Source organism: Mesoplodon bidens, assembly GCF_964165515.1.
Source record: "Mesoplodon bidens genome assembly, chromosome: 18".
Lineage (NCBI taxonomy): Eukaryota > Metazoa > Chordata > Mammalia > Artiodactyla > Ziphiidae > Mesoplodon > Mesoplodon bidens.
Genome location: NC_138175.1, coordinates 55,232,337 through 55,260,212, shown reverse-complemented (window position 1 = coordinate 55,260,212; position 27,876 = coordinate 55,232,337). Strand labels below are relative to the sequence as shown.

Here is a 27,876-nt window from a genome sequence, read left to right as displayed (position 1 = left end):
ACCCCCAGCAATAAAGGGAACCTGTTACTTGTTTCTCTCCCTCCTGCTGCAGCACCAGTCACAATAAAGCCTTGCCCGAGTTTCTTATCTGGCCTGTTACCAATTTCTATTGATTAAAGAGGCCAAGAACCCTGGTCTGTAACAGTACAATGTACAGCTCCACGAAAAAAAAGTGTTATTTTTGTCTGCGTTTATACCTTTCATATTTCCAGCACCCAGACCTGTGTTTGCCACAGAGTACGCATTTTATAAACATCTGCTGGGTCAATAAATGAATGATTAACCCTTCGAAGTTTCTCTGAGCCAGGTTGTACAGTTATTGGGAGTGGGGCTTAATCAGTTGGGCCGCAATACTTAACAGAATCACTTCCCTTTCTCAGAGCTTTTTTAAAAAAAATAAATTTATTTATTTTATTTTTGGTTGCATTGGGTCTTCGTTGCTGTGCGCAGCCCCTGATGGACCGTGTTCCCCGTTTCCCTCCGTACCAGTCAGAACAAGAGCTGTATAATCCTGCGTTTTGCCCAGTCTCAGACCAATACCCTCCTCAGAGGTTCTCAGCCTCAAATGCAGCTTCCTCCAACACCCCCTCCAGCCAGCATTCCACTAGCCAGTTCTCCTTCAATTGTTGCTAGGCTTGGTTTGGGTCCCTTCCCCCCGCCCCCAAATTTCTTTGAGATGGTTGCGCTTGTTAGCTTCTCTTTATCCTTTAAATCAAAGTGCCTTCATGTCCGCGACCATCTCTGCGCTTCCTGCAGAGAGATCCGGGCAGGCTTGACTTTCTGAGAAGCTAAGCTTTTGTGCAGCGCCCCTGGCGAATGTTGCAAAGTCGGGGCCCAACGGGTCAAGTGACCTGGAAAGGGGGTGAAATAGGTCGTTTTCAACAGCTTCTCACCGTTTTTGACCTTTCCGCGGAAGGCAGGAAAAGGAAGCCCTCCCCCGACGTTCGGCAGTACGTGGGAAAATGGCGGCTCCCGGTAAAGAGCCTCGAACCCGGCGCGGAAATATTGCGTCATAGAAGGACCGCGAGGAGCCGGATTCCGGGTCTCTGGAACCGCGGTTTGTGGACCTCGTCGGCCACCATCCTTTCAGCTTCTACGCCTCGTGTCCGCCGCGGGAGTTGGTTGCCGGTTTACAGACATTGAGGTAAAGTGCTTAGAACAGCGGTATCGTGATTTGCCTCCAACGGTGAAGACGGAGTTCATCCATCAGGTCAGTGTCCGGTTCTGGGCGTGTCTCGGGGCCTGGGAGGGCGCGTTGGGGTGTTTTACTGTTTTTGTTCCAAACGACGTAGAGGTCGTTTTTGGGGGGAGGCGAGTGGTGATCCTCGCTGGGGTGTTGTGTGTTAGCGGATCAGTCGGGGAATCCGTGTTGAGAGTTCCCCATGGAAAGGGAGGTCACGGGGTTCCGTGTTGGGACGAGAACTTAGGAGGTTTTTTGGAGAGTAGCGTTTGGGTGGCTGAGGTTGGGGGGAATTGGGAGTCATATCCGCGTTGGGGACAGCGTTTGGGGAGCTTATCGCATTTTTTTTTTTTTTTTTTTTTTTTTTTTTGCGGTACACGGGCCTCTCACTGCCGCGACCTCTCCCGTTGCGGAGCACAGGCTCCGGACGCGCAGGCCTAGCGGCCATGGCTCACGGGCCCAGCCGCTCCGCGGCATGTGGGATCCTCCCGGACCGGGGCACGAACCCGCGACCCCTGCATCGGCAGGCGGACTCTCAACCACTGCGCCACCAGGGAAGCCCATGTCGCATATTTAATTTAGAAATGGTGTTTCTGGTCCTCTTGCGTCCATGTTTACTGTGTATTCTATTGAGAATAGGTTTTCCGGTTCATCCCGACCTAAGTAATGACATTCTCATCCTCCTAAATACGCCTCCAGAAAACAACTCTTGTTTAAATTTAGTATATCTCATTTTTAGCGTTGGGATCAAGTGTGTAGGTATTGGTATGATTTTATATATATTTATCTAACTTCCTGTCATAACCGTTTCCATATTACAAACTCTTTGGAAGTTTTCTTCTTTCTTTTCTTTTTAAAAAAACTGTTCCAGTTATGTTCCATCAAGTGGGTGTTTTGATTGAGGTAGAACTGATGTAGATCTAGGTACTACACTTTCAGGAACACGTGATGGATTTCCTCTAACTCAAGTTTTTTTTTGTTTCTTTGACCAGCTGTGATTTTTTGTGTATGTGTCTTGGACATGTTTTATTATGTTTATTTGTAAATAGTTTACGCTTTTGTTGTAACTGTAAATGATGTCATTTTTTTCCCCATATGACCCCGCTCCCTCTTTTTTGTTTCTTTTATGTAATGCACAAGTGCAAAAATTAAAAAGATATGCTGATTTTGTCACCTCATTCCACTCATGTTATTACTGATAGCTTCAAATTGATTACTTCATCTTTTCTAGCTGAGCATTTTTGTCATCTGCAAATAATGTTGGCCAGGTAGCAAGTGATGGGACTGGAATAAGAAGAACCTGCTTCTGCCTCTGACCTGGGTGGGTTAATCACTGAGTTAAGCTTCATCAGTTGTGAAGAAAGCTGTCATGATTCCCACTTCGTAGCTGTTAGAAAGATTAAATGAGCAAAAGTTCTTTAAGTACAAAGTGTAGTGCCTGGCACATTGTATAGTCTGGATAAATGGTACCTGCACTTTATCAAGTTATTATTCTTTCTCCAGGGCTTCCCCACCCCCAGCTTTATTGAGATGTAATTGACATAAAACATTATGTAAGTTTAAAGGTGTACAACATGTTGATTTGATACACTTATATATTGCAAAACAAACCACCATAAGTTAGCTAACATCTGTATCATGTCACATAATTAGCGTTTCTTTTTTGTGGTGAGAACATTGAAGATCTACTTTTTTTTAACAACTTTCAAGTATATAATACAGTATTATTAACTGTAATCACTATGCTGTATATTAGATTCCCCTCAAAGGCTTTTTAATTTTATTTTCATTCATAATTTCTTTCTCTTTAAAATTTCCTTGGTTTATGTTGCTAGGTTTCCCAATATCTTACATTCGTAGAAGAAACCATACTTGTTCATAATGATTTGTTCTTTTAACATGGGGCTGGATTCTATTTGTTAATATTTTATTTAATATTTTTGCATCTCGAAGTAAAAAGATGTTTTGGATTTGCTTCAAAAATAATCTGCGGGGGGGAAATAATAATCCAGTGGTGGTGGGGAAGTGAGTGGTGGTGTAGATAAAATAAAATTAGATTTGAGTTGATAATTATTGAAGTCATATGATGGATGCATGGAGTTTGATTATACTGTTCTTTGTTGGGTTTTTTTTTGTACAAGACATTTAATTATACTGTTCCATCTTTTGCTTGAAATTTTAAAAAATTTTTGTGAAAATTTATAGGTGAGGGCTTCCCTGGTGGCGCAGTGGTTGAGAGTCCGCCTGCCGATGCAGGGGATACCGGTTCGTGCCCTAGTCCAGGAAGATCCCACATGCCGCGGAGCGGCTGGGCCCATGAGCCATGGCCGCTGAGCCTGCGCGTCCGCAGCCTGTGCTCCACAGCAGGAGAGGCCACAACAGTGAGAGGCCTGCATACCACAAAAAAAAAAAAAGAAAGAAAATTTATAGGTGAAACTGATCTGTACTTTTCTTTAAAAGTTTTTTTCAAGTATAACACTAAAAATTAAAGAATAGAATATTGCAGCACCCTAGAAGCCCCCACCTCATCCTAATCTCCTCCCTTGTGATCTGTTAAGTACCTTGATCTTTAAACTGGGATAATTGCCTCAGTATGGTAAACAGAAAATTTAGATGTATGTGGGCTCAGGTGGTTTTAAGTCAGTTTCCAGAGCCACCTTTTGTTTTTTTTAATTTTTTTTTGAAGTACAGTTGTTTTACAATATTGTGTTAATTTCGGCTGTACAGCAAAGTGATCCAGCCATACATATATATATACATTCCAGCTTTTTTGTATTCTTTTCCAGTATGGTTTATCGTAGGATATTGAATATAGTTCCCTGTGCTATACAGTATAGGACCTTGTTGTTTATAGAGCCACCATTTTTGTACTTTATCTTTTCTGAAATGGATCTATGTGACAAGACCATGAGCTGGTTTTTGTTTCCCATCTCCTCTTCCACATTCACTCTCTTCCAACTTTACCAAAATAAAAGGCATTCCTCTTGCCCATTCCATATCTTCCTGTGAGGCACAGCCCCATGATGTAAAAGCTTTCAGAGGGTTAAAGAGACATGAAATATTGGGGCCTTCTCATAGTGTGAGTCCACATGGCAAGGGAGAGAGAGCTGTGGTCCCAGGCTCAATCATTGAATTTGCTCTTGAATTCACAGGTTCTAGTAATAGAAGAAGAAGAAGGAACATTTCAGTAATAGAAGAAGAAGAAGGTTCCAGGCTTGGGAGATCATCATTTCTGGCAGCAGCCTGACCTGAGATCTCTGACAACAACTTCCGAGCCACTCGGCTTGTGGGATCTTAGTTCCCCGACCAGGGATTGAAGTCACACCCTCGGCAGTGAAAGCACGAGAGTCCTAACCACTGGACTGCCAGGGAATTCCCGACACACCCTTTCTTAAGAACTGGAGAAGATGATCAAGGTCCAGGTGAGGTTTGTTTTATCGATTTTATCCTTTGTTTCCCGGCAGACTTGTGGATGCTTCTAAAAAAGTCTGGTGAAATGAGAACAGTATATGTTGATAAAAATCAGGATCTGTTGGAAAATAAATTTAGCCTGTAATCTTAAAATCAAGGCAAGTTCAGAAGCAAGATATGAGGGCCCTAGGGTTCATACAAAGTTCTTAATGTTGGAGCGTAAGTAGGTGACTGTGTAAGACCCTCGGGTTGCCTTAGTTTCGAACTTGAGTCTACTTTTCTTGGCAGCCATTATAATAGGAAAAATGTGAAACGTTACATGATTTGCATTGTCTGTGAGGAGAAGGCACACCAGTTCTTCAGGGGAAGTACACATTTCACCGCTCTTCAAGCTTTTTTTTTTTTTTAATAAATAAATAAAGTCATTTATTTATTTTTGGCTGCATTGGGTCTTCGTTGCTACGCACGGGGTTTCTCTAGTTGCAGCGAGCGAGGTCTACTCTTCATTGTGGTGCGCGGGCTTCACATTGTGGTGGCTTCTCTTGTTGCAGAGCACGGGCTCTAGGTGCGTGGGTTTCAGTAGTTGTGGCATGCGGGCTCAGTAGTTGGGACTCACGGGCTATAGAGCGCAGGCTCAGTAGTTGTGGTGCACAGGCTTAGTTGCTCCGTGGCATGTGGGATCTTCCCGGACCAGGGATCAAAGATCAAACCCGTGTCCCCTGCATTGGCAGACGGATTCTTAACCACTGCACCACCAGAGAAGTCCGCTCTTCAATCTTAAAAAATTTCTTTTGCTAGCTCTTCAGAGACGTTTTGTGATAGACAGAATTCTCATGATCAGTTTTGTAATACAGGCCTAAGATGTTTCCTCTGGCTTTTTCTTATCGTGTTCCTTGGACTAGGCATGCCAGAGCAGAACTGAACTGGACAAAATTCTTCTAAAGCAATGTGCCTTGACAATAGTCTGACTTTACCCAGGAATAAAGGCCTGAATTATCCAATAGAATGAATGGGCTGCTTGACCTTTGAGTTGTCCTCCATGAAGAAGAATTCTCTCAACCAGATTTTTGTTATTGATTTGGCAGGAGACAGCTGACAGTCCCATTCTTCGCGAGCAGCTTGGTGTAACAGATATTGACGAAAATTCTCCCTTTATATCTTCTTAATCCTAGGTTCAAAAAATGAAGTCAGAGTCAATTATTCTTGGTTTGGTCTTTGTATTTTAATTATTCAAATGATACATAGCTACATCTGCATGCAAGAGATTCAAGCACACAGAGGTATCTGCACCAAAAGAGAATATACCGTTTTACCTTTTTTTGCCAAACTCCCAACCCAAAGGTTAACAAATGTTAATAGTTCGGGTCTCCCACCAGTGTCTTTCTATAATTGATGTGTGGTAAAATATATCTATATTTACATTTACATCAATAGAAGAAGAAGAAGGAACATTTCAGTAATAGAAGAAGAAGAAGGTTCCAGGCTTGGGAGATCATCATTTCTGGCAGCACCCTGAAATGTGTCCTTATACATATATAGCTGAGTATATTATTAAGATTTTTCACATGTCTGGGATCATACTGTATATACTATTTGGGGGCTTGATTTTTTTCATTGAAGGTCATTGATACCAGTATATTTAAAACTACCTCATTGAGGACTTATCTGGTGGCACAGTGGTTAAGACTCCACCCGCCAGTGCAGGGGAGACAGGTTCGATCCCTGGTCCGGGAAGATCCCACATGCTGCAGAGCAGCTAAGCCCGTGTGCCACAACTACTGAGCCCACGTGCCACAACTACTGAAGCCTGCACGCCTAGAGCTCGTGCTCCACAACAAGAGAAGCAACTGCAATGTGAAGCACGTGCACCACAACGAAGAGTAGCCCCCACTCGCCACAACTAGAGAAAGCCCACGTGCAGTAACGAAGGCGCAAACAGCCAAAAATGAATAAATTGAATAAATAAATTAAAAAATAAAAATAAAAAATAAGTCTACCTCATTGCTTTTAATGTTTGCATAGTATTTCATAGCATGGAGGTATAGCATACCCTGTCTGCCTCTAATGGATATCTAAATTATTGATAGATTTTTCATACTTATAAACAAAGACATTCTTACTGCACAGTGTTTTTTATTTCTATGCAAATATTATTTTAGTACTTTTTTACGCTGGGAAGGACTAATTTGTAGAATTCCATGGGGCAGTGGTTTGAATGTTTGTGTTCCCCCCAAAATCGTATGTTGAAATCTTAAACCCCCAAAGATGATGGTATTAGGAGGTGGCACCTTTGGGAGGTGTGTAGGTTATGAGGGTGAGGCCTTCACGAATGGGATTAGTGTCCTTATAAGAGAGAATGCACAGAGATCCCTCGCCCTTCCATGTGAGAACACAGTGAGAAGGTGCCCACTACAAACCAGGAAGCAGGCCCTCACCAGAATGCAGCCATGCATTCACCTTGATCTAGAACTTCCCAGCCTCCATAACTGTGAGAAATAATTTTTTTTAATATTTATTTATTATTTATTTGGCTGAGCCGGGTTTTAGTTGCGGCATGTGGGATCCTCGTTGCCATGTGCAGGATCTTCAGTGCGGCGTGCAGGAGCTGTAGTTGCAGCATGCGGGATCTTTAGGTGCAGCATGCAGGCTCTTAGTTGAGGCATGCAGGGTCTAGTTCCCTGACCAGGGTTCAAACCCAGGCCCCCTGCATTGGGAGCGTGGAGTCTTAACCGCTGGACTACCAGGGAAGTCCCAATAAATTTGTTTTTATAAGCTACCCAGTCTGTGGTATTTTGTTATAGCAACCCAGGTGGACTAAGGCACATGGTCTATGGTATGTGAAATAGTCACAGTGCACATAATTTATCATGGGGAAGATGAGCAGAACGTGCTCCTGTCCCTATTTTCCACATCGTATTATTCCACCTAGGATTGCACTGGAATTTGTTATTACAGGCATCTTTGTCATTTGAGGACGTGGCTGTGGGTTTCACCTGGGAGGAGTGGCAGTTACTGGACCCATCTCAGAAGGACCTGTACAGGAATGTCATGTTGGAAAACTACTACAACCTAGTGTCAGTAGGTAAGGGCAGTGTATGGTCAGGCCGCCCAGGATGGCTGTTCTCTTACTCTCTGTCCATCCCCTGCTTTACCAGTACCTGCTTCGCCTGAACCCTACTCACGTGACTGACCTTCATGCATCCTTGCTCCAGGCCCCAGCTACTGATCGCTCTAGCTTTAGATCAGAACATCTCTACTCTGATAGGCTATCATAGGGGTGGTGAGGAACCTGCCCTTCTGCTGGTTTCCCTGGTAACCAATGAGCCAACCTGACATCAATTTCCCCTATAACTGGTAACACCCCCCCCACCTCCCACCCCCAGCGAAGTCTGCCGCCATGTCTTGTCCGCCATCTACTGCACATGGTGCGGTGTCACTCCAGGACCTTTCTTCAGACACATAAGCTCCCCCATCCATGAAACCATTGATGTCTCTGTCGCTGACTCCAGGCTCTTTCTTCAGTTTTGAAGCTGGGCAAGTACGGCCTTGTAGGCCTGCAGGGTGCAGCCCAACAGGCAGCCTCACAGTCAGTTGCCTTTTCTTTCTCATTTAGTGAAATCTGTAGGGTTCCTGGAATATTTCATGGTTTGGACTAAAGCATCATAGGTTCTAGAATATATTCTGTCCCTTTCCGAGTTAAAGGTTTTTACTTTACCAAAGTATGAAGGGTGTGGTCCTTGAAATAGAACTTTCTCCAGTTTTCGTAGTTTCCCCAGGCTCAAATCCTTGGTGCCAAGCGTTCCGTGATTTCCCATTTACAGGATATCAGACTCCCAAACCAGATTCACTCTTCCAGTTGGAACAAGGAGAACCCCCATGGACGGTAGAGGGAGCAGGCCAGAGTCAAACCTGTCCAGGTGAGTGAGTGACAACCAAGAAGATGGGGAGAAAAGACATGGAAATTCCAGTTGGTCAGTGAAGAGTTGATGCTTCTGAAATGCTGTCTAGAGAACTTTCCTTACACCAGTTGGTGGCCCGTAAGCCTAACACCTTTCTGCATGTTCTTTTTTTATTTGGCCATGCTGCGCAGCATGTGGGATCTTAGTTCCCCTCCCAGGGTTCGAACCCGTGCCCCCTGCAGTGGAAGTGCAGAGTCCCAACCACTGGACCGCCAGGGAAGTCCTGCATGTTCTGTATTAGGGCTGTTCTTCTTTGCCTGCCACTAAAGGATGATGTCTTCCTTTTTTTTCAGTTTTCTGGATCTGACCGCAGTTTGTCTCATCCAGGACCTTGAGGTCTTAACCTGGTTCCATTCCTCCCAGCATGCTCCCTCATGCCTTCTCCTTTTCTTTGTCTGCAGGGGCCTTACTTCCTGTTCTTCACCTTACCTGCTATGAGATACATCTCACTACCTGTTCACATTGCTTTGCACTTAGCGCTGCTCCCTACCTCTGCAATATCCCCATCCCTTTTGAAAGGGCTGATTAATATCCTTCCATGACAATCCACCTCAGCTTCATTCATCTGAAAACCACACACCCCTCGTCTCCCAGGGCACCTCTGTCTACTAACTCACCCTCTGCTTCCCCAGCTTTCAGATTCTGTTGTTTTTTTGTTTTTTTTAATCTTCTGTTAAAAGTTTAATTCATTCTTAAGGCCTAAGCTTTCTGTTCTCTGCTGGAGAGTCCCACATTGACTCCTGCTAATGTATGACCTGCACTCTAATCATCTGTGTGTTGCCAGGCACCAGGGCCTCTGCCCTATGATGTTCTACTTCCTGTATGTGAAACCAGAACCCTCCTTTCTCCCAGATAATGTCTTCACCATCAGAATGTGTATTCGTATATACGGAAGATTTAACCTCTCTGCACCCTAACAGGTATTCCCACCTCTCTTTCTATAGTCTGATCTGCCCTCATTCTATATTTTGCCTGCACCCAAGATATCCGTCCTGTGAAATCCTTTTTCCTTCACCTTCAGGAATGAGATCATTTTTCCTCCTGGTGAATCCTTTTCCTCCATGTGCATTTTATTTAGGTTCTCCTGTACTGCTCTACACCCTGGTGCCCGGTCACCTTTGAGTTGCCTTGAGTCTTTCCTATTTACTCTGTTCTATATTTCTGAAGGTCTCTGCTGTTCCTATTGAATTTTGTTTTCAAAAGGCCTTTTGGAAATTCCACCCTCTCAGGTCCCCTGATGGCCATGATGATATGGACTTGCTTTGTTCCAATTCCTACATATATAGGTTGATTTCAGTTTTTCTTTTAGCTCCTTTTGAAGTTCTGGTTGTATTCCTCTGTGGATAGGGGGCATGAAAGCAGTGGGACTTGATGAGAAAACATGAAGAGTGAGAGCTGGTTGAGAAAACAAGAGGTCCACATTTATTTTTTGAAGTTGAGAAGAACCCAGCCAAATAAAAAGAAAAGCATTGGGCTGTGGTAGAAACAGGGTCAGAAGATGTCCTGGAAACAAGTGACAAAATTACTCCAAAGAGGAGGAAGTGATCTATTTTACTGAATGCCACAGATTATGTCAAAAAACCCAAAGACTGGCATCTATGCCTTTGATCATATTGCATTTTTACATCCAGATGCCGCCTTCTTTCACTCTGAGTTCTCTTTTTCTGTCCATGAAGTTCAAGTGCACACTTGAAACGCCCTCTTTCCTGACTTCCTATCTGTTTTCGTATCTACACCGCACTAACTCAGTCCTGATCGTATATTTTATTGTATTGTTTTACTGGTTGGTATGAGGCTTTTTCCATATAGAGGAAAGGGTCTGTACCTTATTCTTCCTTACTTAGCGTAACCACAGAGTAATTCACTGACAGTATCACTTGCATCCATTTATCACATCTTTCATGAAAGCAGGTTTGGTGGTCCCCCACCCCACCCCTGGGTGCATGGCTTGCCGATCTTAGGTCCCCAACCAAGGATTGAACCTGCCCCCTGGGCAGTGAAAGTGTGGAGTCCTAACCACTGGACCACCAGGGAATCCCCAAAACTGGTTTGGTTTGGTTGCATTTTGGTTTTAATTTTGTTTTTCATCAGGGATGTGTGTGAACTATGTGGGAGCCTTTTCCAACTATAGGCTCTGTCTCTTGAGATTGGGCTTCTGGTTTGCTAGGTGTAGGGGGTGACCGGAGCCTATGAGGTATTTGAAAGGCTTGCCAGGCAATTGTGCTTTGAGCCCTGTCATTGAAGAACCACCACTCTAATGTGCTCTGAGGGAGATGCAGATGAAATAAAAGACAAGTGTAACAATCTCTGTTGGAAAGGGTTGACGTAAGAGCATAAAATTTTAAAATTTTTAGCATTTGATTATGAGGTATAGACAAGGATTGATTTACAAAATCAGAGAAAACTGAGCTTTGATAAAGTGTTACTGAGAGGATAAAGTGTGCTTCTTTTTGAAAGCATAATAAAATAATTTCTGCAGGAAAGAGAGCTGGGTTTTAAGTAAAAGTGTTGACAGAAGGCCTTGTGGGTCAGTAATAATGTAAAAAGAAGACTTTGGAGATGGAAATGAGGAAAACAGTGTGGGAGATTCTTAATAGATTGGCCTATAGGAGACTGCAAGGAAATGGCTGATTACTCTGGGTTTTATGTTAATAATTGGCTTAGAAAGTGTGATTTTGGTTTTGTCTTGTCTTTTTTGGCTAGTTCTAGAGAGTCTTTCTTGATAGCTGGGTGGTAACATTGTAACAATGGGAAAATATAGCTTGGAGTTCTAGGATGAATGGAAGGTAAGGACGATGAATGTTTTCTTCGTCCTGGATGGGAATGATTCTTCAGAATCTCTTCATTGGTGGGTGACAGAGATGATTTAAGAACAGAGATCAAGGAAGAATCTGGCATTAGTGGAAAGTAGAAAATTTGGAGATGAGTATATTAAATATATTATAATGGGAAATACAGGATATGATGGTCTATACCTGTGCTGTCCAGTGTGTTGGGCACTGGCCACATGTGGGCTACTTAAATTGAAATTTAACATTTAATTAAATTTAAATTTAATTAACATTCAGTAAATTTATTACAAATTACAAATTTATTTACAAATTTATTTCTGCAGTCAACTCTAGCCACATTCAAGTGCTCAACAGCCATACGTGGCTAGTGGCTACCATATTGGAAAACACAGATATAGAATATTTCCATCACTGCAGAAATTTTTATGGGGCAGCTCTGTATACAGTTACAATATGATCGAAGAAGGTGGTATTTCCACCAGTCAGTACATGGGATGTGGGTAGACGGCCCAAGGACTTAGTTTTAAATTTCAGATGGTTTTATGTGTGTCTGGATATATTAGATCATGTGAGGTTGTATCATACCTAATAGAAAGTTGGAGTATTAACTACAATATTACTATTAAATAAGTGAGTGGTGTCTTAGAAAAGTTTCATTTTGGTGTGTAGTCAGAATGAGAGGGGAACGACTTAGTAACAAGGCGATTATTGAAAATTTTACCTCAATACTCTTGGAATCACACTCTGTAGATCCTACATTCTGATTTTCCGGTTGTAACCCTTTGTTACTAAAACCCATGTTGCTTATTTGTTTGATCAGCATAGATATCGTTTGATGTCTCTGAATGGACTTTTCATGTTCTCTGCGTATTCCTCTCCCCAAACTCTAAAACTTGGAATGCCCTTGTCCTGGGCCCTCCCCTTTCTCTACTCGTTCTTCTTAAATTATCTCACCTAGTTTCATGCAGTCCAGATATTTAAATAATATTTGTATACTCATGACTTAAAATTATTATCTTACGTCTAAAACTTTCTCCACACTCATATATCCAGCCAGGTACATCATATTTTCTCTTGAGTGTGTATTAGTCATCTCAAACCTGATGTGTACCTCAAAATGGAGCACTTGATATCCCACAGAGGCCAAACCTATGTCTTTATTCTTCCTCGTCTTATTAAATGGCACCAGCTCCTAAACAGATGCTTCAGCTGCATCTTGAGGCCCTGTCCTTGAATCTTCCCTTTTCTACCTCCAGAGTTCATTGTGATGGTGAGTCTTAGCTTTCCTTCCTCTATACTTATCTTTTCCTCTTCCATCATGCATACTTTGTTTTTGTACATTTTTTCATCTCCTTGGTAGTCATCCATGCTGAGGCTACCATTATCTCTTGCTGGAACTCTACCGTAGCCTCCTGTGTGTTTTCTCAACAATTTTATTTCTCCCATTCATTCTTCCTATGAGTCATGTGACCTTTTGGAAATATCAATTCAAAACCTGTTGTACTTCTGTCCGAAATTTTTTGGTGGCTTCCTGCTGTTGTTCTTAGCATAAAATCCAATTTTTAACAGTTTACAAGATCTATACACCCTCAATTCTACAGACCTTTCCAAACTTACCTATTTCTACTTCCCTCAAGCTCAGGATAGGCCAAGTATGTCAGCCTCCCTTATGTTTCTCTATCATGCCTAAGTTTTTTTTGCCTTTGGATTTTTGCATTGCCTGTTCTCCTCTTGGAATAGTCTTCATGTAGTTATTTGCATAACGTTGCTCATTCTAGTCCTGTGATGTCAGCTTCACTTTTTTTTCTCTCGAAGGTGACCACTTTGTCTAAGACTCTGACCGTCCACTAGCCTGTCACCTCCGTCAAGCCATTTTTCGTGTTCTGTAATTTTCCTACTACTTTGATTACCTCTTGATTCTTGCTCTCTTTCTCTCTTCTTATTAGAATGACAGCTCCATGGAGACAGAATATATTAGTCAAACTGTAGTAACATGCTAATTCTAATATTCTAATATATTATTCTAATGTTCTAGTATATTCCCAAACACCGACCCATTCAGTGTTTGTTGGATGGATAGATCCATCCCCTCCATCTTCTTTTTTTGTATTCCAATCAGTGTGGCCCTATTTCTACTTCTGTCCCCATTTTGCGAGGCTCTCTTTGGAAAGCAGCCCACATTATATTTATTCATTGTAGACTGCCCATCATTGTTTCTAAAATAGCTATTGTTCCTTTTACTGTTTTATAATATTGTCTCTTTTTAAAAAATATTTATTTATGTATTTATTTGGTTGCGCCAGGTCTTAGATGCAACAGGCGGGCTCCTTAGTTGCAGCTCACCAGCTCCTTAGTTGCAGCATGCAATATTGTCATTTTTCACAGAGCATAGGATACATTTCCATAGTGGACATTTCTCTTAGACTGGGATCTTAAAAGAGCTAGCCCAAACCATGGCATTTTTGTACCCTTTTTTACCCCCTAAAATTATCATGGATGTTTTCTTTTTCCTAGAAGAAATATGGGAGATTGATCCTATGCAGTGGCACCCAGAAAACCAAAACGGGATTAAAACTTTGGAAAGATGTCAGCAAAATTATGCACTTGGAAATAATTTCGATTTATGCAAAAGTCTTGTTCCTTTAACACAAAGATACAATAATTTTGGCCCACATTGTAAAAGTTTGAAATCACATTTAGGTTTTGTTATTGGGAATAGAAGATATGCAGGAAAGGATTCTGATGAGTTCAGTGGATATGGGAAATCATCTCTCTACCTCCAGCATAATAGAACTCTTACCAGAATTAAATACCATGGCTCTGTGAAACCCAATAGCACTAAATCACAGCTCAATGACCATCAAAAAATTTATCCAGGAAAGAAACCATACACATGCGGTGAGTGCGGGAAAGCCTTCTCCAGGAAGGCACAGCTCATTAGACATCAGAGAACTGAAAGAGGAGAGAAACCCCATGGATGCAATGAATGTGGGAAAACATTCATGAGGAAGATTCAGCTCACTGAACATCAGAGAACTCATACAGGAGAGAAACCCCATGAATGTAATGAATGTGGGAAAGCCTTTTCCAGGAAGTCACAGCTCATGGTCCATCAGCGAACTCATACAGGAGAGAAACCCTACGGATGCAGTGAATGTGGAAAAGCCTTCAGCCGGAAGTGCCGGCTCAACAGACATCAGCGCTCTCATACTGGAGAGAAATCATATGGTTGCAGTGTGTGTGGGAAAGCCTTTTCCCAGAAGGCATATGTCATTGCACATCAGAGACTTCACACAGGAGAGAAGCCTTACGAATGCAGTGAATGTGGAAGAACGTTCTTTTTTAAGTCAGACCTTACCAAGCATCAGAGAATTCATACAGGAGAGAAACCATATGAATGCAGTGATTGTGGAAAAGCCTTCAGAAGCAAGTCAGAGCTCATTCAGCACCAGCGGACTCACACCGGAGAGAGACCATATGCTTGCAGTGAATGTGGCAAAGCCTTTGCCCACATGTCAGTCCTCATCAAACATAAGAAAACTCATACAAGAGAGAAAGCTGTGGATTCCCCAAAGCTGGAGAAACCTTCCTCAGTGAGTCATAGCTCTTTATTCATGAGTGAACTCGTACAGGAACAAAACCCTATGAACACAGTGCCTGTGGAAATGTCTTTTTCGGGAACCCAGCCCTTATTAAACATCAGCGAGTTCCTAGGGGGCAGAAATGTAGTGATTGTGGACCAGCCTTTTCCAAGAACTCAAGCCTCAGTAGAAAATCGGGAATTTACACAGGGACTAAGCCTTGCAAATGCAGTGAATGCGACAACCCCTTCAGTAATCAATTATGTCTTATATGTTACAGATATTGTGTAGGAAAAAAATCCTCAGATACCTGAGATGGGAAAAAGCCTTGAGCAAGAATCCTCCCCACATTCATTATGTGTCAGAGCTTGCTTAGGAGAGAAATGCTGTGGATGGGGTGGTTGTGGAGAACACTTCTGTGAGAAGTTAGGCTTAGTATATATCAGCGAGATCACATTGGGCAGAAATGCAGCTCTTGTGGGGAAGCCTTTTCCTAGAGGTGATATTGCAGTTGATATCAAAGAATTCCCACAGGACCAAAACCTTAGAGTGTGATGGTTTTTAATGATAAATTGTATCTTATCACTTGTCAGAAGAGCATAGAGAGACAACTCTAGAGGCACTGAAGGTGGAAGACATGTTTAGTAAAATGTGGAAGCACTCATAGAGAAGAAAAATCCCCCAAAGGCAATAAAAAATGGAAATTCTATCACCAAACTAAGTCATGTATCACAGTTTTTACCTTGGAAAGTGGGAAGGACTTTTGTAAATAAAGGAAATCTTCTTGGACACCAGGAATTGCATTGTGCAGTGAAAACCTAAGAATATAATGAATGTTGAAGGACAGCTATATTAGTTTCTTATGGCTGCTGTAACCAGTTATCACAAACTCGGCATCTCATAACAGCACAATTTATTATCCTGGATCTCTGAAGTCCAAAATGCATCTCTGGGCCAAAAGCAAGGTTGTTTGCAGGGTTGCATTTCTTCTTGGAGGCTCTAGAGGAGAATCTGTTTCTTTGCTTTTCCAGCTTCTAGAAGCTGCCCAAATTCCATGGCTTGTGGCCCCTTTCCTTCCTCAGAGCCAGCAATGGTTGGTCAACTCTTTGATCCCTCCAACACTCATTTTTCTGTCTCCTCCTTCCACGTTTAAGGACCCTTGTGATTACATTGGGCCCACCCAGATAATCCAGGATAATCTCCTATCTTAAAGTCAGCTAATTAGCAGCTTTAACTCCATCTACTACCTTGTGTCCCCTTTGCCTTATAATATAGCATGTTCACAGGTCCTAGACATAAGGATGTAGACATCTTTGGGAGGCCATCATTCTGCCTACCAGAGGCCACCCTTTGGCACCCAGTGATTTGTGCCTATCCCGCATGCAAATGGATTCATCCTATCCCAGCATCTCCAGATGTCTCAGCCCATTACAGGACCAACTCAGAGTCCAAAACCTAACCTAAAACTGATCAGCTCAGGAGTGCCAAATCTCATCTTCTAAATCTAGTGTTGATAGGCTCTGGGTACAATCCATTCTGAGGTTTCTCTCTGTGAACCTTTAAAACTCTAGAAACAATTTATATGGTCCTAAAATAACTTAATTCCATCTTCTACCTTAATTCCCCTTTACCATGCAAAGTAACATATTTACAGATTCTAGGAATTAGGACATGAACACCTTTGGGATTTGCCATTATTTTGCCTACCACAAAAACATTAGATTTCAGAGAATTTACACTTTGATAAATTCCTACCTAGCCCTTAAGTAAATTTGGAAAAGCATGTTTCCAGAGAAATAATTATCTAAAGTAATTATAATCTAAGTATATTAACATTTTTTCTTTAATCAGAGAATCTTACACTGATTGTTAGATGTGAACACTGTGGAGTGCTCTTGAAATGTATAAATCAAATTCTCAGCACTGGAAAAGAACTCTTAAATGTCCTAAAGGAATATGAGATTTATGCTGCTAGAAATACTACCAAACATACGTTTGTATCTATTTCTGAAGTTGCACAAATTAATATATCCACATATATCATAATGAACCTAAATCCTGACCAGTATTTTTCACAGCCAACTCCAACAACTTCAACAGTATGATGTATATATCGTCCCACCTTAAATAACAACAAGAAAAGACAAAATACGTGAATGGACTTCTTCAGATGTTGGATAATAGGGAGCTCAGAACAGCTATCTCTGAGAGAAGGAAAACAAATGAAGTAAGCCTTATGATTGCCCCCAGCCTACTGCCTGGAGAGAGTTTCCATTCTGCAGCATAGGGAGGAGGAGCCCCAAAAGATCTGTCTCCTTGAATTGAGACAGAGTTTAGAGTTAGTAGAATTCAGTGTGGCTGAAATCAATCCATGGGGCAGATGACAGGAGAGGAGAGAGCTGTGCCCAGAGAGTGGAAGAGTTTCAGAGTTCTAGCAGTCCTGCAAGAGATGCTGTGAAAGCTATAATAATATTTATATATACTAAAGGCACTTGGTAATTATGAATTTAGTCATAATCTAATGAGTCGAAATAATTTGTTTTAAACTAAATACCATATTCAGTTCACTCTAGTCCTTTTTGAGCTCATTCATAGGCCAGGCTAATTGCCAATAATGAGATTAGAAGCACGGGCTGCGGTGAGTATTGTTTTTAGATGATTTGTTTGAGTAGCTCAGGGGAGGGGCAGTAGGAGGGCAATTTCTAGGTCAGAGTTCTAGAGTTCCTCCACAAGTTTTTAAGTTGTAATCAGCACATATACGTGAGGAAACTCCCTAGGCTGGAGAAAGAACCACTGGAAATGAACAGGCCGAACCATCCTTGGAGCTTGCACAAAGTTGGGAATAATTTGTGTTTCCACCAACTGGAATGGAAACACCTCCTTAACATTTGGAGACTCACTGTGGAACTTCAGAAGAGCATTGTCTCAGTAGGTGGCTCAAATTGGATCTAAAGGCTTCTCTGAACTCTCCTACCAAAAAAGCATAATGCAAACCACTAAAAAAATAAACTGTTTCTAAGTAATTTACTGCTTCTCAGGACAAAGCCCAATAGTATTCAAAAGGAATAGGAAGCAGTCCATCAATCAGTAATGTAAAATTCACAAAGTCTGAAATCTGATTAGAGCCTACCCCAGTATGCCAAGAAACAGGAAATAGCACCCATAAACCTGAAGGAAAGTCGATAGAAAGAGACCCAGAAAAAAAAAGGAAAAAAATTTAAAGAAAAAAACCCCAAATTTTAAAACCAATAATAAATGAAAAAATAAAAAATTTAAAAAGAGGAAAAAAGTATAAATAAGAAACAAATAAATGAGACCCAGAAATGACACGGGCGATAGAATTAGCAGGAAATGATGTTAAAACAGCTATTATAAATACTTCATATGCTCAACAAGGTTGCGTCAAGTGGATTATAGAAATTATAATTTACTGTGGGATTCTGCAGGTCTTTTGGTAGTGAATTCTCTCAGATTTTGTTTATTTTAAAATGTCTTTATTTCACAGTCATTTTTAGATAATATTTTCCCTGGAGATAGAATTCTAAATTGACAATGCTTCTCCTCTATCATTTAAAAAGTGTGAATCTAGTATCTTCTGGCCTCCCAGAATTGTTTCTGGTTAGAAGTCAACAATCATTCATATTACTCTTTCCTTGTATCTAATGTGTCTTTTTTTTCCCCTGGCTGTTTTCAAGATTTACTTTTTGTCTTTGGTTTTCAGCAATTTCACTATGATGTGTGTAAATATGCTTTGTCATTAAAAAATAGAAACCAAGTTGTCCTTGTAATGCCTTTAGGAATTGTAGTGTTGATTAGTTTTTCATCACTTTGTTTTAATTTGTCTTCTCTCTTTTTTCTTAATCAGTCTTGCTATGGATGTACCAAATTTAGTAACCTTATATAGCAGTTTAAGTTTTTTTTTCTACTTAAGGTTCAAGTTGTTTTTTTCCCCCTAGCCTTGTAAAGTGAGAATTAGATTCTTGATTTTACACCTTTCTCTTTTTTCTAATACGAGCAATTAAAGTGATAAACTTTGCCTACAGCCAGTGGTAGGCTACATTTATGTTACATAAGATCTTACCAGTATAACTGACAAGCACACACAGAATGATGTTTTTAAAGTGGACCATGGTTGTGAGAATTGGTAAAGATCTGTCTTGCCCGCTAATAACCCAATATTGTCAATATTTCCCTTCCTAGTTAGTGATTTTTGCATCTTGTTTATGAAATCTTTGCATCTCTCGTGATAGTCGTGTGAATTTTCCCCTAGAAATTTAAATATTTTACTATTTATATTTAGATCTGTGATCCATTTTGAATTTATTTTTCCCTGTGTGTGAGGCATGGGATGAAAGTTCCTTCTTTTTCTCTCCATATTGTTATCCAGTTGAACTAGTACAGTTTATTGAAAAGACTGTTCTTTTTCCCCACTGAATTATGTTGGCATTGTGTCATAAAGTGGATGGTAGTGTATACTGAATCTTTTTCCAGGATCTTTGTATTTTGTTCCATTGTTGTATTTACTATCCTTGTACTAATAATACTACACTGTCTAATTACAGTAGGTTTTTGCTGAAATCTGGTAGGGTTATGCCCTCCAGTTTTTTTCTTCTTCAAGGTTGCCCTGGCTATTCAAGTCTTTTGTACATCCATTTAAATTTTAGAACTCACCTCCATTATTTCTTACCCTCTCTTTCATATACTTTATCTCTTTGCATTCTTTATTCGAGTATACTAATTCTTCAGCCGTATCTATATGGCTATTAGTTTGTCAATTGGTCTCTAATTTTAGTTACGGTATCCAGTTGATTCTTGTTATTCACTGTACTTCTATAAAATCACTGTGAACACTGAATTAGCAAATATTGAACATTGCTCATAGGCGGATTATGGACTAGGTTTCTGCGAGCCGCTGGTTACATTTCTGTCAGTCAGTCAGTGGATAACCTTGTTTTATGTGTGTTTCTGCTTAAAGACACCTTATTTAATATGTATCATTCATTTATTAACATTAAACTCACTATAACTCTTGCCTGAACAAAGCTTATCTAACACATATATTTGCTCGATAAGGTACATCACTACCTTCTTGCACTTAAAAACACTAGACAATACTTGAGCACTGTGCTTGGGGGCCATTTTAAACAACAAAATTACCAAAAAAAAAGTTTAAAAATGTGAAAAACGTGACACTAAGTAGACCACGAAAAGGACACTTGTTTTCAATAGCAGAGCTGAAATAAGAAGGCAGAACATCATTTTGCTCAGACTTAGCTGGGAACATACACATTGGGCAACTCAAATGATTCATTGCTCAAACTATTCTATGCATGTCAGCAAATGTTCATGAAAGTGCTGTGATTATTGATTTTGAGTCAGAAAGAAATTTTAGCAGGTAGGTGAATTCACAATAAATCCACGAATAATGAGGATCGACTGTACTTTATTTTTAAATTTTTCTGCTGGTTTATATACATCTAAATGGTCATTTTAATAATATCTTATTCCTTCCCCATATTTTAGATATCTTATTTCTCAATATATTAAAGCTTTACATTAAACATTCATAATATTCTAAGCTGATAATTCCTGCATGTGTAGTCATTTCATATCTGATTCTATTGTTTGTTCTATCTGTTGAAAAGTGTTCAGGATAAAAGCTCCTTGAGGACAGATTTTTGCTGTGTTATATGAGCATTTAGTTCTTTTCCACCTTTTAAATATATGTTAAAAATATTTTACAGAGATTACTGTTTTAGGGGTATTTTACCTGCAGGATATAGTGAATATACCTTTCAAAAACTTCTGATTTACTGGATTAGTTGATACTTAAGTGTTCAGTTGCAAGATAGATAAAATGGCATTTTACTTCTTTCCATAATGACTAGTGAGAACTATGACACAGAGATATAGCCTTTGTAACTTATGGTGAAAACAGCCATAACATATACCGGTAGGTCTTTTTCTCATCAGTAATGGTCACCACACATTGGAAGAAGAATGTGTGATAATTACAGGAATTAGTATCATTTGAGTATATTTCTGTGGACTTTACCTGGGAGGAGTGATAGCCACTAGGTTCTGCTCAGAAGAACCTGTACCAGGATGTGTTGTTGGAGAATTCTAGTAACCTGTGACACTAGTTAAAGATGATTGCCCTATCATTTGGAGCACACAGCCAATAATAGCCTTTCCTTTTTCAGTTGCCCTAGCTTCCAAAGGGCCTCAAGATACTGAATTTGAGTTTATAGACAATAGATTCTCAGACCCTCTTCTGTTCCCAGGTGGAAATTAACATGCTTTCACCTTCATTTGATCTTTAATATGCCAAGGTGAAAGTGTGTCCATTCCTGAAACATTCTGTACTCTTCCTAGACATCCCCCACCAAGTCCAATTGTAAGTGTCCAAGTCTTTGTCATTGCCCATGAACAGGCTATCAGGCTACCAAAGCAGATATAATCCTTAATTTCAAACCTGGAAAAGAGCCATGGAGAGTAGAAGATGAAATGCAGTGTCAGTACTTTTCAAGTGAGTAAACAACTGAGAAGCAGCAAGATGGGAGACCTTGAAAGTAAAGTAGTTAGCCATGAAGTGTTGACCCTTCCATATGTGTTTAACAAGGCTGAAACTCTGAAGGTCATTACAAATACCTAAATCATTGGCAAGGCTCTCTTGCTTGCTGTTTCAAGGAAGATGTGCCTCTTTTTCTCTCTTTTGGTTTGATTCAGTGTTCAGTAGAACATCATTTTCTTTGCAGCATCCAGACTTCCTCCTTTTCTTCTGCTTCCTCTTTGGCAATGTCAGTTCCTGTTTTCTCCACATCTCTTGTTTTCACTTCTTTTACCTGGTCAAATGTAACAATTCTTCCAGTTAATACAGCAGCACCTTTTGTCCTGGGGTAAGGAGATTTGGTCCACTGTGCAGGTGGCTTTCTGTGGGCCATGTGAGAATGTATCAGAGCAAGCTAGAAGGTGGGAATGTTGACCACAGTGGTGGTCTCTAAGTATGATATTGAAGCTTTGGTAAGGTTCATTGGCTATTGCTTTCAGAATTAATTAGAGAAGAAAGAATCAGTAGGATAGGATAACTACACTTAAGGTGAGAAGCTGAGGGTCCTTTATTTATTTATTTATTTACTTTTCTGCGGTACGTGGGCCTCTCACTGTTGTGGCCTCTCCCGTTGCAGAGCACAGGCTCCGGACGTGCAGGCTCAGTGGCCATGGCTCACGGGCCCAGCCGCTCCGTGGCATGTGGGATCTTTCCAAACCGGGGCACCAACCCGCGTCCCCGGCATCGGCAGGCAGACTCTCAACCACTGCACCACCAGGGAAGCCCTGAGGGTTCTTTATTTTAACCTGCTTCCCCCAGATATTTTTTCAAGACTTTAGTTGGCATCTTTCCTTTGTAATCATTGGTTGTGTCTGATGGATGGACTTTCTCCATGCTCTGGGCATCTTCTAAAGTCTTCAGAGTTGGATAGCATAAAGCCTCATCTTTGTCTATTTCTATCATTTGTTAGCAGTGTAAATGCATTCAATTTCATGGCCTTAATACTATTTATATGCTGATGACCCCCAAATTTCTGTCTACAGGCCAAACCTTCCCTTATCCTCATATAGTCACCTGGATACTTCCTTTTTGCACTTGGAGATCTAATACCTATCTCAAATTCACGTCACTTTTCATTCCTCTTTTCACTCACACCACAAAGTTAATCCATTACCAAGTCTGGTCTTCCTGTCTCCTTATTATATCCCGAGGGCCTCCACTCTTTTCTGTAACTATTGTTTTCACTCAAGCCTCAATATCCAGTATTTTTTGCCAAAATTTTTTTAGTTTACTTGAAGATACTCTCACTTCTTTAATCTTATTTCTCTCTATTCTCCACATAATAACCAGATGATTTTTTAAATTTTACTATTGTTATTTATTTATAAATAGTAAGTAAGGAAAGTCAGTGTTTCAAGCTACTCTCCCCCAAAGGTCATGAACATAAACTTCAGAAGCATCTGGATTTTTAAAGACATAAGGTTTTGACAGTTACTTGGAAAGAAAAAAAGGGATATGGGAATATAAACCATCATACAGAAAGAAGAGTCTTCAAGTGGAAGGGTAGAGAGAAAGATCTAAAGTAAAATCTAAGAAAAATGCTATATGACATAGCAGATCATTACCAATTTTCACAACCACAGTCCACAAACCTAAAAAAGTATTTATGTCACAAGATTTAAAACCTTGTGATACAGATACGCAAAGGATGACATTTTTTTAAAAAGGTGAATTTTAATTTTATTTATTTATTTTGGCTGCATTGGGTCTTCGTTGTTGTGTGTGGGCTTCTCATTGTGGTGGCTTCTCTTGTTGTGGAGCACGAGCTCTAGGTGTGCAGGCTTCAGTAGTTGTGGCTCACGGGCTTAGTTGCTCGCCACATGTGGGATCTTCCTGGAGCAGGGATCAAACCTGTGTCCCCTGCATTGGCAGGTAGATTCTTAACCACTGCACCACCAAGGAAGTCCAGGATGACATTTTTAAAGTGAAAACTAGTACATCTGTCTCCTATTATTACCTTGAATGGCATCCTGTTACTATTAGTATAATATCAAAATTCCTTCCAGGGTCCTCCTACACGTGAGCATTTCCTGACTACTGACTACATTTCTGTTTACTTTGTATAAAAATGTTTGAAGTATAACACAGTTAATTTTTACAATCAGCACACTGTATAATGAGCATTTAGATCAAGAATACCAGAGTACTGTGCCGGATGCCATTGTGTGAATATAAAACAATTTATTCATTCTGCATTCAGGCCTTTATGAGTAATCATCCTATATAGTTTTATGTAAGTGTCTTCCTTTATTTTATTTTATTTTTTTGGAAAATATTTATTTCTAAATGGTTTAGACTTAATGTGAAATCCCAAGATTATACACAAATTTTATGCACATTGTTTTTGCAGATTTCCTTAAGTGGTAATTTTACCACATTTGCTTTATCATAGTCTATCTATCTGTCATTACACACACACACACACACACAGAGGTACATATTGTTTTCCTGAACTCTTTACCCCTAAATACTTAAGTGTGTATTTCCTAGAAACAAGGTCATTTTAAAAACATAAACAGAATACAGTTATCAAAATCAGAATATTAATATTGTTACAGAACTATTATCCAATCTACAGAGTTTATTCAGATTCTACTGATTGTCTCACTAATATTTTTTATAGTAAATGAAAAAAAAAAACCCTTCTTTTGCTGTCTTGCTCATTCTTCCGTGGGTACTCTGGCTTTAATCTAGACGTCAGAGCTTGCTAATTATGACTCAACTTCTTTAGGCAAGAAACTATATGGATGCAACAAAAGTGCAGTGAATACTTGTAAACCACTCATGACCATGCCTTGGAGAACTCATGCAGGAAAGAAACCCCATGAATGCTGTGATTGTAAGAGAGCCTTTCCCAGTAAGTTAAAGCTAATCACTCATCAGGAAACTCACACAGGAGAGAAACCATATGGATGTAATCAACATCAGAAAGTCTTCATTACAAAGTCAGTGCTCACCTATCATCAGAAGACCCGTCACAGAGAAGGGAAGTCCTATGGATGCAGCAAATGTGGGAAAACTTTCCCTTGGAAGTCAAAACAGCTCGCTTTACATCAGAGGACTCATTCGGGAGAGAGACCTTTCAGATGCAGAGTATGTGATAAAGCCTTCATGGTTAGGACACATCTCACTGTACATCAGAGAACTCACACAGGAGAGAAACCATATGAATGCTCAGATTGTGAGAAAGCCTTCTCAAAAAAGGCTCAGCTCCTGATTCATCAGCGAATTCACACAGGAGAGAGACCATTTGGATGTAGTCAATGTCAGAAATCCTTCATTACAAAGTCAGCACTAATCTATCATCAGAAAACCCGTCACAGAGAAGGAAAATCCTATGGATGCAACAAATGTGGGAAAGCTTTTCCTTGGAGGTCAAAACTCATTTTACATCAGAGGACTCATTCAGGAGAGAGACCTTTCAGATGCACAGTATGTGATAAAGCCTTCATGGTTAAGACACATCTCACTGTACATCAGAGAACTCACACAGGAGAGAAACCATACGAATGCTCAGATTGTGAGAAAGCCTTTTCAAAAAAGGCTCAGCTCCTGCTTCATCAGCGAATTCACACAGGAGAGAGACCATATGGATGCAGTGAATGTCCACAAGCCTTCATCCAGAAGTCAGATCTCAGTAATCATAAGAAAACTCATCATACAGTAGGGATATCCCATGAATGCAGTGAATGTGGGAAGGCTTTGTCCTCTAAGTCAGCTCTCATTATACATCGGAGAACCCATACAGGTGAGAAACCATTCAAATGTAGTGCATGTGATAAAGCCTTCACAACAAAGGCACATCTCATTGTACATGAGAGAATTCATACAGGAGAGAGACCATATGAATGCTTAAATTGTGAGAAAGCCTTCTCCACTAAGGCACAGCTCATGATTCATCAGCGAATTCACACAGGAGAGAGGACTTATGGATGTAATGAATGTCAACAAGCTTTCATCCAGAAGTCAGGTCTCACTAACCATCTACAAAATTGTCATGCTGGGGCAAAATTGTATGGATGCAGTGAATGTGGGAAGGTTCTGTCCTGTAAGTCAACTCTCATTATACATCAGAGAACCCATACAGGTGAGAAACCATTCAAATGTACTGTATGTGACAAAGCTTTCGCAGCTAAATCCTATCTTACTGTACATCAGAGAATTCATACAGGAGAGAGACCATATGAATGCTGCAATTGTAAGAAAGCGTTTGCTACTTTGTCAACTCTCATTGGTCACCGGAGAACTCACACAGGAGAGAGACCCTACGGGTGCAATGAATGTCAGAAAGCCTTCTTTCGGAAATCAGCTCTTGCTAATCATCAGCAAACTCAGCATAGAGGAAAATCCTCTATGCAATGACTGTAGGAATGTGAGAAATCTCTTTTGATTAATCTTATCTACTCAGAGAACTCATACAGAATAGAAATGCCTATGAAGGCTTTGATTATATAGACCCTTTTGGAACTCTTGTAGGAAAACCTTATATATGGAATGAAAGTTGTACATCTTCCAACTGAAGACATCTCCTCATTATACCTTAGGGAATCTCACCAAAAAAGAAACATTATAAAGGCAGCAATTGTCAAAAGACTTTATTTGAAAGTCACAGCCTATGCATTTAGGAGGTAAAAACCTATGGATGCAGGGAAAGTGGGAAATTATTCTTTTTCAAGTCATATTTGTTAAACATAATGGTATTCATTCAGGAGAGGGACCCTACAGTTGCAGTGAATGCAGCCAAGCTAAGAAAAATTACATCTCATTGTACATAAAAATAGAAATTTCAGGAACGTTGTGATAATGACAGTATTCCCTAGAAACTCAAAACTCTTTGAACATCTTGTACAGGAGAGAGATCCTGTAGGTGCAGTGAATGTGGTAGTCTTAATGCATATCTTCCGATAATGCATATCTTCCTTACATCAACAAACCCAGATAGGAGGAAAGCCTTGTTAATGTAGTACATCCTTCATATAGATGTCAAAGCTCACTAATCATCGACAGATTCATATAATAGATAAATCTTTTTGAAACAAGGAATGTGGAAAGCTTTTGAAAGTGACATATTAAACACCAGTTACTTAATTCAGGAGAGAGTCCAGTAGATATAGTTAAAGTCTGCCTTTGGCCACAAAAGGGTACGAATTGCAGTGATTGTCAAAATGCTTTATTTACAATTCAGAGCTCCTTAATTGCCCGCTAACTCATATAGCAGAAAGACCCCATTCTCAGGGGGATAATTTCTAGATTCAATGAAGTTATAAAATCCTTAAGGAATGATATTTCTGTTCTACTCCAGTAAACTCATACATTACAGAAAAACTGTGATTATAGTCACTGAAAATGCTTCCTATGGAGGATTGGCTATCATTAAGCACCATGAGCTCTTGAAAATAGAAACAATTTGCTCCACACAGAGACTTTATGAATGAATGTGGCAAAAGTATCAGTGATAAATTATATATATATATATATATTTTGTGTGTGTGTGTGGTACGTGGGCCTCTCACTGTTGTGGCCTCTCCCATTGCAGAGCACAGGCTCCAGACGTGCAGGCCCAGTGGCCATGGCTCAAGGGCCCAGCCGCTCCGCGGCATGTGGGATCTTCCCAGACCGGGGCACGAACCCGTGTCCCCTGCATCGGCAGGTGGACTCTCAACCACTGCGCCACCAGGGAAGCCAGATAAATTATATTTTATTTTTGCATTTCATGGTTTTATTTCTTCACATCTGACTGTATCTTAAACTGTGATGCATGTTACAGTTGATGGAATGTCATCATTTCATTGTTAGGGCTTTTCTACATTTGGTGGCATTCTAGATTTGAGTAATTAAGTAAAACCTGGAAACTATAGAATAAAATAATTTTCTAAGGGTTTAATATAATTGTTTTAGAAAGGATTCCAGAGAATATTCTACTACAAATATTAGGTATTTTCACTGCAAATACAATGCTGTTTGAATATAGAAAAAAATCAGAACATAAGGATCAGTTGGATTTCGACCAAGGTTTGTAAGGGTTATGTTGTAGACTATATACTACGTAAAATGGACTTTATGTATTTAATTTTATTTTTATTTTTGGAATTACATGAAGAATGTAATTTTTAGGGTTTAATAAATTTCCAGCATAGGCATAGAATGTTGAGTAATATAATCTAATATAAATAGAAGTGTTCTATTTCCTTATAAATCAAAATTTAATATGTAATTTGACTCATTAATAAGTCTAAAGAATTACACCACAAAAGTTTGTTGTCCTTATTTTTACTGTCTTTTGTAGTAGTTCTGCCAACTGTGATGATACATCACTTCTTGAAGCCTACATTTTTCTAGAGCC

The 27,876-nt window shown here is 40.1% G+C and overlaps 1 protein-coding gene across 5 annotated transcripts; it reads left to right on the top strand.

The window, feature by feature from the left end:
* Window positions 1-946: 946 nt before the first annotated feature.
* On the top strand, window positions 947-26,983 carry LOC308605921 (uncharacterized protein). 5 transcript variants are annotated; one of them, XM_081216280.1, is made up of 5 exons: window positions 1,006-1,210; window positions 4,333-4,602; window positions 7,547-7,673; window positions 8,413-8,508; window positions 24,265-26,983. In XM_081216280.1, the coding sequence occupies exons 2-5, from the start codon at window positions 4,588-4,590 to the stop codon at window positions 25,893-25,895; spliced, it is 1,869 nt and encodes a 622-aa protein (XP_081072406.1). In that variant the 5' UTR covers window positions 1,006-1,210; window positions 4,333-4,587; the 3' UTR covers window positions 25,896-26,983. The 5 variants fall into 5 exon arrangements, with proteins under 5 accessions (XP_081072409.1, XP_081072406.1, XP_081072408.1 ...); XM_081216282.1 differs by lacking the exon at window positions 24,265-26,983 and adding an exon at window positions 13,857-18,640 and having other exon boundaries at window positions 1,015-1,210; XM_081216281.1 differs by lacking the exon at window positions 1,006-1,210 and adding an exon at window positions 2,425-2,501.
* Window positions 26,984-27,876: the final 893 nt, after the last annotated feature.